This window comes from Silurus aristotelis (assembly GCF_946808225.1).
Source record: "Silurus aristotelis genome assembly, chromosome: 11".
NCBI classification, from domain to species: domain Eukaryota; kingdom Metazoa; phylum Chordata; class Actinopteri; order Siluriformes; family Siluridae; genus Silurus; species Silurus aristotelis.
In genome coordinates, this window is record NC_139584.1 from 29,737,716 (window position 1) to 29,755,215 (window position 17,500).

At 38.8% G+C, this 17,500-nt stretch overlaps 2 protein-coding genes across 7 annotated transcripts in view; both read right to left on the reverse strand.

Moving 5' to 3' along the window:
* LOC310733198 (alpha-2-macroglobulin-like protein 1) overlaps positions 1 to 12,568 on the reverse strand; it is a 21,150-nt gene extending 8,582 nt beyond the window's left edge. For 2 of the 3 annotated variants that reach the window (XR_014535652.1, XM_083554228.1), the window contains exons 1-19: positions 12,077 to 12,211; positions 11,251 to 11,431; positions 10,878 to 11,034; positions 9,642 to 9,694; positions 9,014 to 9,034; positions 8,667 to 8,835; positions 6,051 to 6,135; positions 5,716 to 5,842; positions 4,941 to 5,055; positions 4,662 to 4,771; positions 4,354 to 4,524; positions 3,424 to 3,678; positions 2,512 to 2,575; positions 2,203 to 2,351; positions 1,581 to 1,730; positions 782 to 940; positions 562 to 640; positions 358 to 481; positions 52 to 277 (exon numbers count right to left, since the gene is read on the reverse strand). Coding sequence is in view for 2 of the 3 variants with exons in the window: in XM_083554228.1 (XP_083410354.1) it covers positions 52 to 277; positions 358 to 481; positions 562 to 640; positions 782 to 940; positions 1,581 to 1,730; positions 2,203 to 2,351; positions 2,512 to 2,575; positions 3,424 to 3,678; positions 4,354 to 4,524; positions 4,662 to 4,771; positions 4,941 to 5,055; positions 5,716 to 5,842; positions 6,051 to 6,135; positions 8,667 to 8,835; positions 9,014 to 9,034; positions 9,642 to 9,694; positions 10,878 to 11,034; positions 11,251 to 11,431; positions 12,077 to 12,156 (2,475 nt within the window). In the remaining variant the exon portion in view is untranslated. Of the gene's footprint in view, positions 1 to 51; positions 278 to 357; positions 482 to 561; positions 641 to 781; positions 941 to 1,580; positions 1,731 to 2,202; positions 2,352 to 2,511; positions 2,576 to 3,423; positions 3,679 to 4,353; positions 4,525 to 4,661; positions 4,772 to 4,940; positions 5,056 to 5,715; positions 5,843 to 6,050; positions 6,136 to 8,666; positions 8,836 to 9,013; positions 9,035 to 9,641; positions 9,695 to 10,877; positions 11,035 to 11,250; positions 11,432 to 12,076 lie in introns of all 3 variants that reach the window. The other variant, XM_083554227.1, reaches the window with a different exon arrangement.
* Positions 12,569 to 14,337: 1,769 nt separating this feature from the next.
* LOC310733215 (uncharacterized protein) overlaps positions 14,338 to 17,500 on the reverse strand; it is a 9,008-nt gene continuing 5,845 nt past the window's right edge. For all 4 annotated transcript variants that reach the window (XM_083554261.1, XM_083554264.1, XM_083554262.1 and 1 more), the window contains exons 5-8: positions 16,754 to 16,888; positions 16,407 to 16,450; positions 16,278 to 16,306; positions 14,338 to 16,117 (exon numbers count right to left, since the gene is read on the reverse strand). In XM_083554261.1, the coding sequence (XP_083410387.1) occupies positions 15,667 to 16,117; positions 16,278 to 16,306; positions 16,407 to 16,450; positions 16,754 to 16,888 (659 nt within the window). In that variant the 3' untranslated portion in view covers positions 14,338 to 15,666. The remainder of the gene's footprint in view (positions 16,118 to 16,277; positions 16,307 to 16,406; positions 16,451 to 16,753; positions 16,889 to 17,500) is intronic.

A 17,500-nucleotide genomic window follows, 5' to 3' on the forward strand; every position in this document is an offset into this window, starting at 1 on the left:
TGAAGTGACATTGCTTGAGCAAATATAACGGGATGAAACATCTCAGCTCACCATCATGCAGCTTTGGAGGTAGTTGAAGACGGTGGCTTTCAGTGTGAACGATTCTCCTCGGATGACGGAGCTCGGCATGGTGAGGCTCACAAAGAAAGGCTGGAAGGCTGTGAGCTCGGTTTTCGGGGCGACTCCGAACCCGATAGGTGACGTACAGAAAGCGTCAGCCTGCCACGTCGTGATGGAGTCTGGGACCGTTGTACAAACGGTTGCTTCTCCAGACTCACTATACAGGAATTAACAATGACTCAGTAACACAAACCGCAAGAAGAGGGAATATCAGCTTAAACAACATCGAGGACACACCTGACTGAAACCAGATCCCAGATCCACGTCTCTGGGAAATATTTACGGATCACCCTTTTAATTGAAAGCTCTATAGTTCCAACTCCTGTTTTGCCAATAAAATTCTTCACATTAAATTGTTGAGCTGTGAATGGAAAAAGACTTTTAACTATAGAACATTATAAAATTCTGTACATTTCAATGAAAAAGTGACGAAAAACTCACTCTGGTGCATCGGAAAATTCCCAAAGCACGCAGACAGGTTCCTGATATCAGCATTAGTCAGGATCTTGATTCCAACATCCTCAAGAGAAACACAGAACAGAATCACAACCACACACATGGAGCAACATTACATATGGACATTTGTCATTAATTCAGTTTTTGGATTCGTTGAACACCATTGAATACCAGTGCATCAAATCACTGTTTAAAAAAGTCTTACTTTAAAGATGTTGTACGCGTCGACTTTTCCATTGTAAGGAAAAATACCGAAGAATCCCTGATCGAGGAGAGGTGTCTGACCCTGGCATGTGAACGAATCCTCTTCATAGGTACTGAATGGGTATCCGGATAACAGTCTAAAAGGCAGCATGTTGAACAACTGAAATAACAGGTAGCATGACGTTATTCTTCATTATGAGTCACTTTTTAATATGTTTTATTCATTACATTGGAGTTCAAAAGTCCAGCGTGAAAAAAACATTCTAGCGCCCAAACAGGACAAAGACTAATAGTAGGTACGTTAAGAAAATGTATTTAAATGCAAATTTTATGCAAATGTGTGTTTATTATTAGTGAAACCAAACATAGAGCAGGAAGACTAAATATTCTTGTAAATGTTGTAAAGTAATGATGGTGTTTTAAATGACGTAAATCATCAGGACACCAAACTAAACTTTTGCTATGCTTTGTTTCCACACGGACGGTTTTAATTGCCGGATGTTGCATCATGGCGCGGATTTTGGTGCTTTGAGACTCGGCGCATCAGTAAAATTTTTAGCGATGTTTAGCGATTAAAAAATTTAGTTTTTTTATTTTATATCTGAGTAATACATTTTTATAAGGTTTTATTTCGCCTCTTTTATATAAGGTCACAACATGGGCAGTTTTTCAATACCAGAGCTTGAACCCCTGACCTTCTGATTAGTAACCCAGAGAGTCTTAACCACTGATCTTCCACCTGCTCCAGTGTTACACATCCAGAACCAGACGAGTGACTGAAATAAACTTTTTGTACTCACAGATTCGATGTTAAGGTCATTATTTGGTTGCAGCTGCAGCAGGCTTTTATCAATAGCTCTCAGTGAACACAGGGAACCTGGAGCAGCTTTCAGAACCAGGGAGGTCGGATCTCCAGGAAGCTCAGATGAAGACGTGAAGTTCAGAGACACCTGAAAAATCATGACAACAATGAAGATAATTATATATATTAGATGTAGTATTATTGACTATTATTGTTGCTGTTGTTTTGTTGTTGAGCCACTAGAGGGTGTTGTACATGGTGATGGTTTAGGTGTGTAGGTTCACATGATGTTATGATGATCTTCCCTTAGAAGTTCAGTTAAACAGATTCGGATGAATTCAGATCATCATTTTTTTCTGATATTTTTCATTAACCGAACTTTCTCAGAAACCAAGAAACCAACAGCTTTGTGGATTTTATCTGTTGATTCCCACCTTTGCATAAAAATCTTTTTATCACCTGCTTTATTGGAAACCACTACATAAATAAAATCTCTGACTGGACCAGAAAAAAACAGTCAGTAAAGTTAAATGTTAAATATGAGATATAATGTGGTAAATATAATTAATTGTGTTGTAGCAACAAATTCACAAAATAAAATCCATGTATTTGTTTCTGACCTTGTTTTTTAAACACGGCTGAATGGGGAAGTTCATGCTGTCTGCAACCACCTCACCGCTAGACAGGAGAGTGTACAGGACCACCTGAGCAACCGGGGACAACTTGTCCACATTCTGCAGGAGCAGAGACACTCTGCCCTTGATCTCCGCTACAAAACAGATCAGATTTGTGTGCAGGACATCAGCTTCATCATCATCTAACTTAAACGTATAAAAACATACTGCGATACGAATGTCAGCCATGTGGCTCATAATGAGCTCATAATGAATTAAGATTTAGCTTTTGGAATCTATGGATTGTTTACAAACCTTGTCCCGAGGTGAAGGGAACCGAGAGATGTCCATGCTGAAACAAATGTCCTTTGGACATCACCTACAGAAGCACAGTGAGAACAAGGCTGGTTGAAGTAACTGTAATACACACTGCTATTGAACACAGATGATTGGACTGATGAATATGACTGGACAAACTGAAAAACTGGTGGATTTAATTGGACATTTGAAAAAGTTCATAAAGTTTTGCTTCACACGTATTTATTTGAATTGTATTTCTATATGAACAACATTTCTGATAACAAACAGATCAAACTGAAAAATAAACAGTATTATTTAATTTTTATTTATTTATTTTTACAGTATAAAATAACAGAGATTATTTGGTTTAAGAGAAAAAAAGCCTTCAAATGAAATTCTATTAATATAAATTGTTGTACAGCAGGTCCTGTGTGAAGTCAGGAGTAATGAAGGGGGAGTGAAGGGGGAGTGAAGGGGGAGTGGTGGCTCTAGCGGTTAAGGCGCTGGGTTACCGATCGGAAGGTCGGGGGGTTCAAGCACCGGTATCGCCAAGCTGCCACTCTTGGGCCATTGAGCAAGGCCCTTAACCCTCTATGCTCCAGGGGACCCTTACGAGAAAAATAAATCAAGGACCGTGACGTCGGAGCGACGTGGGGCCGCCTTCTCGTGGGCTCACCACCTGGGCAGCAGTCGATGGCGGGGGCTTTGACAGCCCGATCCCTGGACACGGAGAAGTGTCTGGGGAATCTGCTTTGACTGCTGCCCCCGCGACCCGAATTACGGATAAGATGAAAGAAGATGAAGATGAAATTAAATGAAAAATTAATTATAAATAAAAAATCTAAACATTGCAGTTGTATTAATCACCAAATTGGTTGAAATCCCATCTTTCCAATGTTAGAATTTTAGAATGAAAGCAAGACTCACCATGTAGAAGATGGACAAGCCCCCATGGTCTGATCTGAAAGGTCTGCATGAATTGTCACGTATCACATACTGAGCCTCGACCTGGGCAATCTTATCGCAGCTGAACGGCTCCGAGCTCGTGACCAACTCAATTAAACTGCCGCTCTTGGAGTAAAACGGCTGAAGAGAGAGGAAGCCTGTAGGGTATTCTGGCGTGCGGAGATTGTCGGAGTTTATAATTATTCCCGCGCCTCCTTCTGTCTCCTTAACATTTACCTAAAAATGAAGAGAAACCCAGGAAACAAAACCACAGAGCTGTTGAGTTCCGGATTCTGTTTTGGTCTGAAGGTGTTGATTCATCTTCTGCAACATGGATCAATCTTGGGGTTACTACTTATCAGTGCACTAATTCTAATCTGTTTATGGACGGAGTCTCCAGTGTCAGCTGTTTGTAACAGTCAGAAAGTTTACACTTTATAAGGTATAAAACAGAGGCTGCCGAGAGAATGAGCGTTTATAGCTGCTATAACGTAACTGAGAAAAGGAATTAAGTCGTTTCATAGACATTCTCCAACATTACATCAATATAAATGGATAAAATTGCACACAATTCTTTAAAACTCTTCAGAACACGCTGTTATTAAAAAACTGTGGGAACAGTAACTCTGATTTATCAATATTTACTCTAATGTTTATTGACAAACACACCCGATATTATCCTTTATTTTGGAATATATATATATATATATATAATATATCCTTATTAGGAATATCAATAATACAGTTTAAAAGTATTTAATTTTATTGTTTTTCTAGACCCCAAACAAAAATTGTATATAATCAATTTTTTATTTTATTTTATTAATCTTCATTTCATGGTGGCAGAAAACTGATAATTGATGTAGGGAATTTATTAAAAAGTGTAAAAATGGAAATAAAGGCTCCACCCACCGACAGAGAAACAAGCTCTGGACTCCAGGATTCAGTGTCGAGGGAAAACTGTGCAATCCCTCCATCGTCTGTGATCAGCTCCTGTCTTGAATGTAGAGTATCAGCGATAGATACTTGCAGAAGCAGCGGTTTCTGTACCACAGGATTGGAGTTTGCGTTTGTGGCTTTAATCTAATGAAGAAGGACAGAGCTGTCAGATGATGGCTGCAAGTTTAGAAAGTCACTTGATGTTTATTGACTGATGATCAAACCTGGAGAAATACTACAGATTAACTAACCAGTAGATAACTAGTGTTCATCATCATTACCTTTCCTACATACTTTACTCCGGGTTTAAACACTGAAGGTGAATCCTCGAATGAAAGTGTGATGATTTGAGTTGTGATACCGGACGATCCAAAACCCTTCATAATCACACCTACAACATAAATCATATAGAATATATTGGTTTTAATTGTTTGTTTGTTCATTTATTTATTTGCTTTATATAAATATTAAAAAATAAATTTATTGCAGCTTAATTCTCAACACATTTCTTTTGTATCTGCAGCAAAACCTGGGCTCTAAGTGTAATAGAAATCTCTCACCTGTACCGTATTCCTCCACATCGCTCTGAACGCTGAGGACACTCTCATACGATGAATCACTTAATGCAAATTCCTTTAGATTTATAACCTGCTGAGCACATCCTGTCCTGTCAGTCTAAACCAGGAAGAAGATCCTTCATTAATGCCATGACAGAATCATTACAGTGTATTGTGTTTAGCATCATGTAATAAATAGGTCAGAATTCCTTCAGAAATCATCAGGAGAAAGGCTCCGGAAGAATGATCAGAAGAATGATCAGTAGAATGATCAGGAGAATGATCAGTAGAATGGTCGGGAGAATAGTCAGGAGAATGATCAGGAAAATGGTCAGGAAAATGATCGGGAAAATGTCAGAGGAATGATCAGGAAAATTGTCTGGAGGATGATCAGGAAAAATGTCGAAAGAATGATCAGGAAAATTGTCGGGAGAATGATCAGGAGAATGGTCAGGAGAATGATCAAGAGAATTGTTGGGAGAATGATCAGGAAAATAATCTAGAGAATTTGGGAGAATATTTTCCATGTACATGTATAAGTTACAGTAAAGTGAATGTAAAGCTTTATATTTGGGTGTAAAGTTTAAGAGGCAGATGGTAGCTTGTGGTTAAGGCATTGCGCTGGGTTTGAAGGCCCTTAACCCCGTAGCTGCTCAGGTGTATGAATGAGATAAATGTCAGTCACAGAAAAGCGCATCTGCCAAGTTTAATAGAAATACGTGTTTATTTAGGTTTAAAATGTGTTGCTTTTTTAGAGTTCAGTGTAAAGCAAACTGACCTGCATGGTATAATTTCTGCAGATGTTTGGTGCCTCTGTTCTATATGGTCTGATCCACCAGTAATTGATCCCATTCTGGCAGACGACAGCCTTCACTGTTCCATTCACCGGCTTCCCGTACGTATATCTACCAGGATGCAAAAATAAATATCATGGAGAAATGATTTTATACCATAAGATTGGAAATGTGTTTAAGTTTAAAGAAATCATTGTGAAACAATTCTTTAAATAAATACATACAATTATTATTATTTAATTTCGAATTAATTAAAGTGTGTAAACATCTGGTAGTTATTTTATAACAACTGAAACAGAAGTGTGTACTGATCACTCACATGGCACACACTCTCAGAGTAGCCTCCGTGTCCAGGATGGTGAGGACTGAAGGAAACTGAACCGTCACATTAAACGTGGGCAAAACTGTATGAGAGAACAAACATTGTTGTTTTTCAAGAGGGCAAGAAGATGTAATTTTTGTTCTATTATTCAATAAAATCTAAGGTTTTAGCCAGAACCGGTGATCAAAGTGTCCAAGCATCAGTTCTTGCTGATCTGTGAACTGTTTATGTAAAAGTGCAGAAAGTTTTTATTTGAAACAAGATCACACTATTAGACACAAATCTGTCACGAGACTGCCTGAAGTTGGACACCAAAGATCTTACCAGATGCTGGGTTTCTGGCCTACTGATGTTCTGCCAGGCCTTCACTGCAGCACGTGTTACTTCCTGAACTTCCAGTTTTACCTTCAGCAAAGCGAAATGCAGCTCAACTGGATTCTCATTAGGTGACTGTATTTCTGATTAATTCTCAATAACAGAAGCTTTGACAGATATTCAAATTAATGCGCCTGTTCTAATACATTAGCGTTTCTATCACAACAGAACATTCAGAGGAACGTGCAGAGAGCATGTGAACTCAATGAAATCTGCTCAACTGGTTTCTGGGCAAATGAGTGCATTTCCATGTATAGTATTTGGCATTGCATACAATTATCTCATCTATAGCAGTGGGTGAAGGGCCTTGCTCAGAAGACCAGTTTGGTGTTGATGCAGTTTAAACTGATGAACTTCTAATTAGTTAATCATCTTCTGACTTCTGAAATAAGACATTGCCATAAGAAAAAGTCCTGGGTCACTTTCAAAATTTACAATCAGATCATCTTTCAGGTGCAGTGTGAATCTCCACCCAGTGAAAAGGAAACATCATCACCCTGTGCACTTCACAAGTCATCCTGCTGCTATTTATAATTAATAAATACAAGAGAACCAGTTCTACAGGTCGTCATACACACCCACGCTGAAAAATTTAGTGGTGTGCTTAAGATTATAGGCGGTTCCTTCCTGGTTCTTGAGCTTTATTGTGGTGTATTATCTTGGTGAAACACTCCAGAGTAATCTTCTCTTAATGTAGGACTTTTTCACAGACACTCCTACCTCATTGTAAAATAATTATTTGATCATTTATCACAAATTATGTGAAGAATGTACCATAGCTTTGATTTAGGCCACACCTAATTTTACAGTTTATTGACAGCTCACTTCATGCCTTTGATTGTATCGTATTTCATATTGAAGAACAGGTTCCTAAAGAAATGTTTACTAAAAATACAACAATAGTTCCCATATTCAGCACATCGTGGTGGTAGCTGATTGGTTAAGGCTTTGAGTTATCGGAAGATCATGGGTTTGAGCCCTGATATGACCAAGCTGCCACTCTTGGGCCCTGAGCAAGGCCCTTAACTCTCAATGTTCTAGGGGCACTGTATTCAACTCTCAACATCTGTCTAAAGAAGGAATATCACTGTGCTGTAAAGTACATGTAAGTATAAAGACATATACATTATATGGACACCTGACAATTCCACCTGCATGTTCTTGATGAACACACAACATCTCAGAATGATTCTCCATTTACTGTTAAAGGAGCCTTCAGTCTCCTGCAAAACCTTACGCATACCTTGGGGCATCAATGTGGAGAATTTTGATCATTCGGCTACAAGAGGAAAGTTGTTTGTACACAGGGAAAGTAATACTGCGGTATTCTGTAAAACTGTAAGCTTCTGGTATTGGTTTAAAAAAGGATCACAGATGGCTGTGATGGTCAGGTGTCCACAAACCGTTGTCCAGTACAGCGTGTTTATGACAAATGACTGTGTCAGATATGTAATAAGACAACAGATTTTATAGCAATTGCACCCTCACGCATCACGTCACATGATCTCTGGACCACATTATTATATATATATAATTATAGAACTTGTGTGAAATTGTGATTTTGTGGTGAGAGTAGGGAGCAGGTTGAGAAGAGCCTGGAGAGTTGGAGGTACATGCTGGAGAGAAGGGGAATGAAAGTCAGTAGGAGTAAGAAAGAGTATTAAGGATGGTTTAGAGACAGTGGCATTGAGTAGACAGGAGACAGAAGGTGGAGCTGAAGGTAGCAGAGCTGAAGATGTTGAGATGTTCGTTGAGAGTGACGACGATGGACAGGATTAGAAATGAGTTTATTAGAGGGACAGTGCATGTAGGACGTTTTGGAGACAAGGTGAGGGAGGTGAGATTGAGATGGTTTCGACATGTGCAGAGGAGGGACATGGGGTATATCAGTAGGAGAATGCTGAGGATGGAGACACCAGGTAGGAGGAAAAGAGGAAGACCAAGGAGGAGGTGTATGGATGTGGTGAGGGAAGACATGCAGGTAGTTGGTGTAAAAGAGGCAGATGTAGAAGACAGGGGGGTATGGAGACGGATGATCCGCTGTGGCGCCCCCTAATGGGAGCAGCTGAAAGAAGAAGATTATGGAACTTGTGTGTTTTGTGTTATTATGTGTTTTGTTTTGCTTTTGCTTTTCAGACATAATGATGTGGCACGTTGTATATATGAATATAAAATAGTGACTGGTGTTAATGTTTTGTTCCTACTGTATAAATGAGATAAATAAAGACTGGTCCTCACCGTAATCCTTGACTTCAAAGGTTTCTATGATCTGGCCATTATTCTCATCCGAGACTGTGATCATATACATCCCATTTGTAGCCTCGGAGTTTATGGGATACGACAGATCCACCAGGCCGCTCTGCGTGGGGACGTTCAACCACTGACCAATGCGGTTCGAGTTCGGGTCCTGAAAATAAAAAAAGACAAAACACAAGAGTAAAAAGAAGGTTAACATTAATTTTATGTTTCTTATAAGCTCAGAATTTTAATCAGTTAATAAATCCATGTAATTATTCTTAATATTTATTATAAATATACAAAGTTTTAAATGTTGTTCATGTTGAATGTTGCTCACGGCTTCATACCTGCAGCTCTATTGTTGGAAACTGGAAAAAAAAGAAGTAAAAAATTATTTCCTTTAATCACGTTAAATATACAAAATGTACTTTCTATGAATTCTGAATAATTCCAATTGTTAAAATGATATAATTACAAATCAATACAAATGAATGATGTATATACTAATTACTATATTTTTAACTTCCTTCTTTTATTTGACACTTTAAAATGTTTTATTATTTGAGGTTAAGTATTCCCTTCATGCTTTACATATCAATCTTTAATTTTTTTCATTTAATTCGTTTTTTAGATTTTATTCCTCTATAATTTGATCTGGAATGCATTAAATATTCTCAATGTTTTATCAACAGAAAGAATTAGGTTCATTTAAAATTAGGATTATTATAATTATGCTTTTTTTATTGTTATTATATTGCACAAAATTTTCTCGTTTGAAAATAAAGATTTTTGTAAACATTCCAATTATTATTACTGTCTACTAGTAATCTGTAGTTTCATTAATACTTTAGTTTTTGACTTGTAGTTTGGATTTTTTCAAAAGTTGGTTTCCTTTAATAGCATTTACATTACATTTAAATTATTTGTAAATTAAACACCCTGTGCATAAAAAAAAAACAAGGAAAGTTTTTGTACCGTCTGACTGTAGATGAAAAAATTGGAATCCAGTGAGACGATGCGGAATTTTACTGCAGAGAAGAGAAAGATTCAGTCTGAAATGTTTACTTTCAATGATTCAGCTAAAGGCAGAAAGACATGCATGAGCATAAAGAGATGTGGAACTGAAGAAAGAGCCGGATTTGAGGAACTCCCTAACCCCAACCCTAAACACCTAACCCCAACCCTAAACACCTAACTTCAAACCTAAACACCTAACCCCAAACCTAAACACTCAACCCCAACCCTAAAACATAACCCCAAACCTAAACACCTAACCCCAAACCCTAAACACCTAACCCCAAACCTAAACACCTAACCCCAACCCTAAACACCTAACCCCAAACCCTAAACACCTAACCACAACCCTAAACACCTAACCCCAAACCCTAAACACCTAACCCCAACCCTTAAACACATAACCCCAACCCTAAACACCTAACCCCAAACCCTAAACACCTAACCCCAACCCTAAACACCTAACCCCAAACCCTAAACACCTAACCACAACCCTAAACACCTAACCCTAAACACATAACCCCAAACCTAAACACCTAACCCTAAACGCCTAACCCCAAACCTAAACACCTAACCACAACCCTAAACACCTAACCCCAAACCTAAACACCTAACCACAACCCTAAACACCTAACCCTAAACACCTAACCTCAACCCTAAACACCTAACCACAACCCTAAACACCTAACCACAACCCTAAACACCTAACCCCAAACCCTAAACACCTAACCTCAACCCTAAACACCTAACCCCAAACCTAAACACCTAACCACAAACCTAAGCACCTAACCACAACCCTAAACACCTAACCCCAACCCTAAACACCTAACCCTAAACCTAAACACCTAACCCCAACCCTAAACACCTAACCCCAAACCTAAACACCTAACCACAACCCTAAACACCTAACCCCAAACCCTGAACACCTAACCCTAAACACCTAACCCCAACCCTAAACACCTAACCTCAACCCTAAACACCCAACCCTAAACACCTAACCCCAAACCTAAACACCTAACCACAACCCTAAACACCTAACCCTAACCCTAAACACCTAACCTCAACCCTAAACACCTAACCCCAACGCCATCCCCAACCCCAAACCATAACCCTGACCCAGATTTCTCTGTAACTTATATCCCAAATGTTCCAGAATATTAAATTTCCCTGTAAATGATGAAGCGTATGATGTGTTACCAATTTGTCCCGGTTTGTAGATGGGTTTGTCCGTCTTGATGATGATCAGCTTTTTTGGAGGTGAAATCTGGATGTTAGTTGTCTTCTTCTGCACTGCGGTCCAACCTTTAACCTCAAAGTTCATAGATGCTATTGAATCTATGAGTACAACAGGAACCTGTTTGGAAAAACACATTAAAATCTCACTGTCTGAAAAATACATTTATTAGAAACTTCAATCGACTTGGAGATGATTGAAAAGCTTAAAGGAGCAGTGGGTAAGTTAAAGCAAAAACCATTAGTGTAAATCATTTCTTCAGAAAAGCCTTTAAAGTGATACAGTGACTGCACTTTTAGGATGATGTCATGATGATGTCATTGTAAGGAGTCGAACCTGAAATGGGACGCAATGGTGGTATACTCCTATTTTAAACTCTTCCCTCAAGAGACTGCTTCTGGTTTGGTTAAACTCCAGAGTCACCTCCAGGGAAACAGGTACATGAGATTTGAGGATGATGCAGAACGTCTCTGTGGCACCCCCTACAGCCTGGGAGGTCACAGCCAGCATGTAAAACCTGAATGGAAACAAAAAATGAAGACAACGTTTTGTTTTCTACTAATTAATGCCCTGTGTTACTAAAACATCTCATAGCAAGAATTAGCATCTCCGACCTTCCTTCAAATTCTTTTGTGATAATTATCACAAAGAATGTTACAGTAAAGGGCACGTAAGCTCAGTGAAGTAAAGGTGTAGTCCTAAAGCAATATAAATAATGTCTATGAATATAATTTAACGTAAACAAACCATATAAAGGGTATTTGTAAATAAATACAAAAATGTACCAGTAATGGAGCATAAATGTACAAAATATTGCTCTTTAATGCATTTTGTAAGTTTCCAAAAAAATACTTTCAAATCCGTATATTTCAGCTCCCCAGTTCCCCAATTCCCCAGTTTCTGTATTCCCAGTTTTCTCCATGTGTCGTCAGTTCGTACACCACAGGTTCAGGAATCAGACTGTGTGGTTTCTATATAAAACCTAGTGTTAATAATGATTTTTTTTTTACTTTGAACAGAGCTAATTAATAATTTCTCACTAAACTTTAGACTAGAGACTGATGATTGACAGCTTAACATGAAGTCTTTAAAAAATCTCACCATCCTTCAAGCTCTCAAACAGCATGAATAAAACATCAAATACAATAGAAATAGTTCTTACGTGTCATCGGAGGTCTTCTGAGATTCGGTTATTGAAAATAAATGCAATAAAAGTGCAAAAATCACTCCAGGAAGATACATCCTGAGGCAGAATCTGGAAATGATCTGACCAGATTTGATGATGTGAGTGCTCTAATGATAGTTGATGATCTTTGCCTCACCCAAATTCCCCACGCAAAAAAAAAAAAAAAAAAAAAAAAAAGAAAAAAGGTTGTGCAAGACGTCTGTTGTAAGCACCGCCCTTCTGGATCATTTCTCCAGAACAGGCCTCACATTTCTTACCTTTCAATTTCTACCATGAGTTTTATTAATATTTCCACACTGAGCAAATCAAACACAGGTAGTGAAACTTGTGGTCCTAAAACAGAAACAGTCCGTCAGCGATATGAACTGGACCTGGTGAGAAACATGAACAGAATCCAAAAACAGGTGAAGTATCAAAAGACTGTAGGACAATGATTTGTGGTGTCTGCATGCCAACCAGGGACTGAGCAATTAGTGTGTAAATCAAAGTTTCTTTATACAGGGTGTGAGTGTGTTTGGGGAATTGAGTACATCTTTCTCCAAGCTAAAGCGAGATGAATGGGAGCACTACAGAGTGTTGAATATGTGGGCCATGGAATCCAAGGTGTTTGCTGGAAAATGGAGTAGTTTGCTTTGGTCTGGCAGGCTAATAAAGTTCAAGTTCAAGTTTCTATGGATTTTTACACTCGACATTGTCTCAAAGCAGCTTTAGAGAACTTAAAAACTTAAGTTAATTTTGTGTATTTGTCCCTGATGACTGTGGCAAACAAAACTCCCTGAGATGGCATGAGGAAGAAACCTTGAGAGGAACCAGTCTCAAGAGGGAATATCCATTTCTTACAGTTCATTGTTGTTGCAGTGCAGTGATGGTGATCAAATGCAACTTGTAGTCCTGAGTCATTGTGCAGACTGGTCGCATTAAATACTGAATCCATCCTCAAAGCTCCTGTGTTACTCCTCAGCCCATTGATGTGAAACATCCCCTGCTGCACAGAGTCGAAGAGAACACCATCCAGAAACGGGTCAGAACGATGTGGGTGGAGGAGAGGAGAGGAGAGGAGAGGAGAGGAGAGGAGAAGAGAGGAGAGGAGAGGAGAAGGAACAGGAACAGTGGTCACTGGAACCTCAGGAGCATCTGTAACTCAACCATGAGAGAGAGAGAGAGAGAGAGAGAGAGAGAGAGAGAGAGAGAGAGAGAGAGAGAGAGAGAGAGAGAGAGAGAGACAAAAGCCAAGATTCACATAACAACTGTTATGATATACAATTTTTTTCTGGGAGGTTCTTCTGGATTGTTCTCCTTCATCAGTCCTGGTGCTGCAGATTCTCTCCACTAATGCTACTGCAATTTTTCTGTTTCATGACGACACGCTTGTTAGTGTGGAGGATCTCGAATTTCCTGCCCAAAGCCCTGATCTTCTCAATCCCAATGAACACCTTTGTGATTAACTTGAACTGGAGCCTCCTCAAACATCTCATCACTTCCTGATCTCACAACTCTCACTAATGATGATAAACAGTAATCCACACAGCAACACCACAAAATCTAGTGGAACCCTTCCCAGAAGAGTAGAGCTTATAAGATGCTGAACAACAACAAGGACACATGGGTGATCAGGGGGACAAAATAATTCAAAACCACAAAAACTCTTAAACTCATTCAGCAAAAAGATTCAATTACCGTTTACTCACTAACACTACGTTCAACTACACAAATGTTCCAGTAAACAAAGAAAAACATGAACTGTTTCAGTAACTATGTAATGAGTTTAGTGGGATCAAGAAACTCAATGTTGAGGAGATGAACTAAAGTAAAAGGAAATAATTCAGCATGTGCAGTTATTTGATGTATTTTATGCTTTCATTAAATACACCAGCACACGGTTTCATCAGCTTTATTCAAGTCAAGTCAAGTTTATTTCTATTGCGCTTTTCACAACAGACATTGTCTCAAAGCAGCTTTACAGAAATCAACAGTGAAGGTGAATGGTGTGTGTTTATGGTGTGTATTTGTCCCTGATGAGCAGCCGTGGCGACTGTGGTGAAGGAAAAACTCCCTTAGATGTTATGAGGAAGAAACCTTGAGAGGAACCAGACTCAAAAGGGGAACCCATCCTCATTTGGGTGACATCAAGAGTTTTATCATAAATCTTTCAACAATACAGAACACTGGAGAGTGAGAACTAACATGAGCACTGGAGTATAAGATTATAAGTGATGTTCTTTCTGCAGTCTTATACAGTCTATATGGTTTTATTCACATGTAACTGTACACCAGCATTGCATTTATGCCCACATCATCTGAGGATTGAGGCTCAGTGGCAAAAACAGTGGCAGCTTCAATTCAGATGTCCAACATCTTGAGCTCCCACTTCCATGAGAAGATGTAATGAACAAAATATAAGAAAAAAACAGGAAAAAATACAAATATGACCAAACATGAAGATCATGAAAAAAAAAAAAACTTTGTGTTTGTTTTGTTTAGTTTTTTTATTCTGAGACCCGAAACACTGTCACAGGTGTGTTCTTTTCAAATTTCTCTTTGTATTGAGGTCAAATGCAAATTTCCAGAAATTTCCAGAAATTCCCTTGGGAAGATATACAGCACGTCCCATGATTGTAATGCCCGAGTAATGGCAGAAGAATTTTGAAAGAACAAACAAAAATCATACAAACATAAAAATGGACATAAAAAAATCTCTTTCATGCAGACGAAGAAACAGACACACACAAAAATAGTGAATGCTAAAGCTAATCTGAAAGTGGACACTGTCAGGGATTGAGATTTGATGTTTAACTGCAAGAACTTCAAACAGAACTTCAAATGTTTTGATTAAAGACCTGCCTGAAGAATCCAAATCACCAGGTGACGATTGAATACGAAACTTGTTCATGTTAGTTTTTAGATCTCAGAGTGAACTACAGACCAGAGTGTGAGAGATGTTTCTCCTGAGTGGAGCCTGAGAAAAAGCCTGGGTGTCTGAGTTACATGTTATACGAGTCACAGCTTAAAGTGATTCTTGTAAACAGCATTATTGAATCCAGCATCATTGTCTGACAGACTGATCACATCACAATAGTTATAAAACACTTACAATGCCTGCTTTGGTTCTTAGATAAACAGTGGCGTGATCGAGAGCAGTGGTGGTGATCATGTCACGGAAGAATATCTGGCAACCACAAAGCTGTAAACCTTGGAATCCAGCTACTAACATGAATATAAAAACCTTTCCGTGAGGAAACCTTTGACATGGCCTTCTTTCCTTTTTTCTTTGATTTATTCATTCCACGGTTGAATACTGGGGCCGGTTGGGTTTATACTAGAGATGAGTGATTATGGATTCATCCGGATTAAATAAACTGATCCTTTTCTAGACTAAATTCAGCCTTTTGCAACATCGAAACCTACAGCTAGAGGCAGCTACACCCAGCGTAGACTTCTAGACTTTGCCCTGATGATGTTACTGATATCAATTTAACTGTAAGACATTTTACATCCAGCTGGAGTCCAGGGATAACGGAAAGAATTCGAATTCCTGATCGTATTCTCTTGAAAAGACGTCCAGCACATCACAGAGAGTCAGTGAACTTAGTTACGCTGCTCACAACTCCTGCATCATACGTTACTCTGACAGTCCCAACCTTCAAGACCTTCATCTCGATGCTCTTCATCTTGCAGTAGCCTTTCAGTTTAAACCTGACGATGGAGCGCAGGAGCGAGTCGTCCAGCATCACCCTCTGTATCTGACCACGTTCCTGCTCCAGGACTATTTTAGCTTTGCAAGTGCAGGGGACTTTATCGCACCTCCAGCTCGTCTTGCACCCAGAGCACCTGACTCTGAAGCGGGGAGGATTCCAGGAAGGGATTTTCAAGCCGCAACCGCTGCAGTGATACTCGGCAGTCACCAGAGCTCCGGAGATCTCACCCACCATGGTACGGGTCTGGAAGCGGAGACATCTTCTGGCAGCAGAACGTCGACTTCTCCTCCACTTCCTGGATTTTCTAGGAGTTCTCAAAATACTAGATAAGAAACAAAACTAGATAAGTCTCGAATGAGGAAGATGCAGGAATCCAGATTAACTCCAGATCACATTATTAATAATTCATTAGTCAATTCTTCACATTATTGCGTATATTAGTGTCTTTCTCTTCACGTTTACACTTTTCCACAAATACTCACGTTGTTGTGGAGTCGAGTTCAGATACATCCTGTTTTTTGGGTCAAAAAAAGTGCAAGTAAGCAAATGTGTATTAACTATAAAACTATGTATATGTTCATTAAAGTATCTGGTAAAATTCATCCTTGTACCTGAGCTTTGTTGTTTTTCTCCCTGCGGCCAGGTGTGATGTTCACTGAGAATATGATTCAGTTCAGTGTTATTTATTTGTTTCATTTTCAACAATTGATATTCAGCCAAAGCAGCTTTAAATAATAAAATAGATAAAGAGTGAGTTAGTGGTGAAAGAAAAAACTCCTTGAGACGATATTTAGGCTTCTGAAAGGAAAATTATAAATAATGTTGAATAAGTGGAAATCTAACAGTAGTTATGTTAAAATAGTGAGATTTCTGGGTTTAAAGTGAAGCCTGATATAAAATCCTGTTGTAGATCTAAAGGTAATTTGTACTGGAATGACTGGAAAACCGTGACTCTTACCGATACTGGTGTTGATGGTCACTCGTCCTATGTTGCTACTGCTGAACGCTGGAGTAACAACATGACTTTGATCGGATGCTAAAGTGTTAATGCTGAGAGAGGTGGGAGTGGACGGGGTTGAAACACTCAACCCATCTGTGGAATAAAATCCGATGAGAAACGTTTATACAAACAAGAGAATTCACAGCGGAAATGGAATTTTGAACGGCAAGTTTTGAGTTTGGAAGGAATTCTTCTGTACCAATTTTAATAAACAGTTATTAGTTTGTGTGTGTGTGTGTGTGTGTGTGTGTGTGTGTGTGTGTGTGTGTGTGTGTGTGTGTGTGTGTGTGTGTACTAAAATTAATTTAGATTTATCTCCTGGTGCTGTTTTTTGTTCTTTTTCCAGTTCGAGTAGGGGTGTAAGAAAATATCAATACTTGTGAGTATCGCAATATTTTGTTCGGCGATATTTTATCGATTCTCAAAAACGCATATAAATTTTTTTTTTTTATAAATCGTATAAGATTCATAGCAGTTGTTTGGGTTTGAGTTTATATCCTGACCACTAGATAGATAACAACCAGAATAAGTGCACACCATGTGAGTGCTGAATAAACCGTAGGGTTTATAACTGCTGCCAGAGGTCATAGCAGCGTTGAGGCAGTATGTTTTGTTTACGTGCTGTTTGTTTTTCAGGCGGGAATATAAAAAAAAGATTTTAAAAGCGCAGGAAAAACTAAAAACTGCACTAAAGTTACCTGCGAG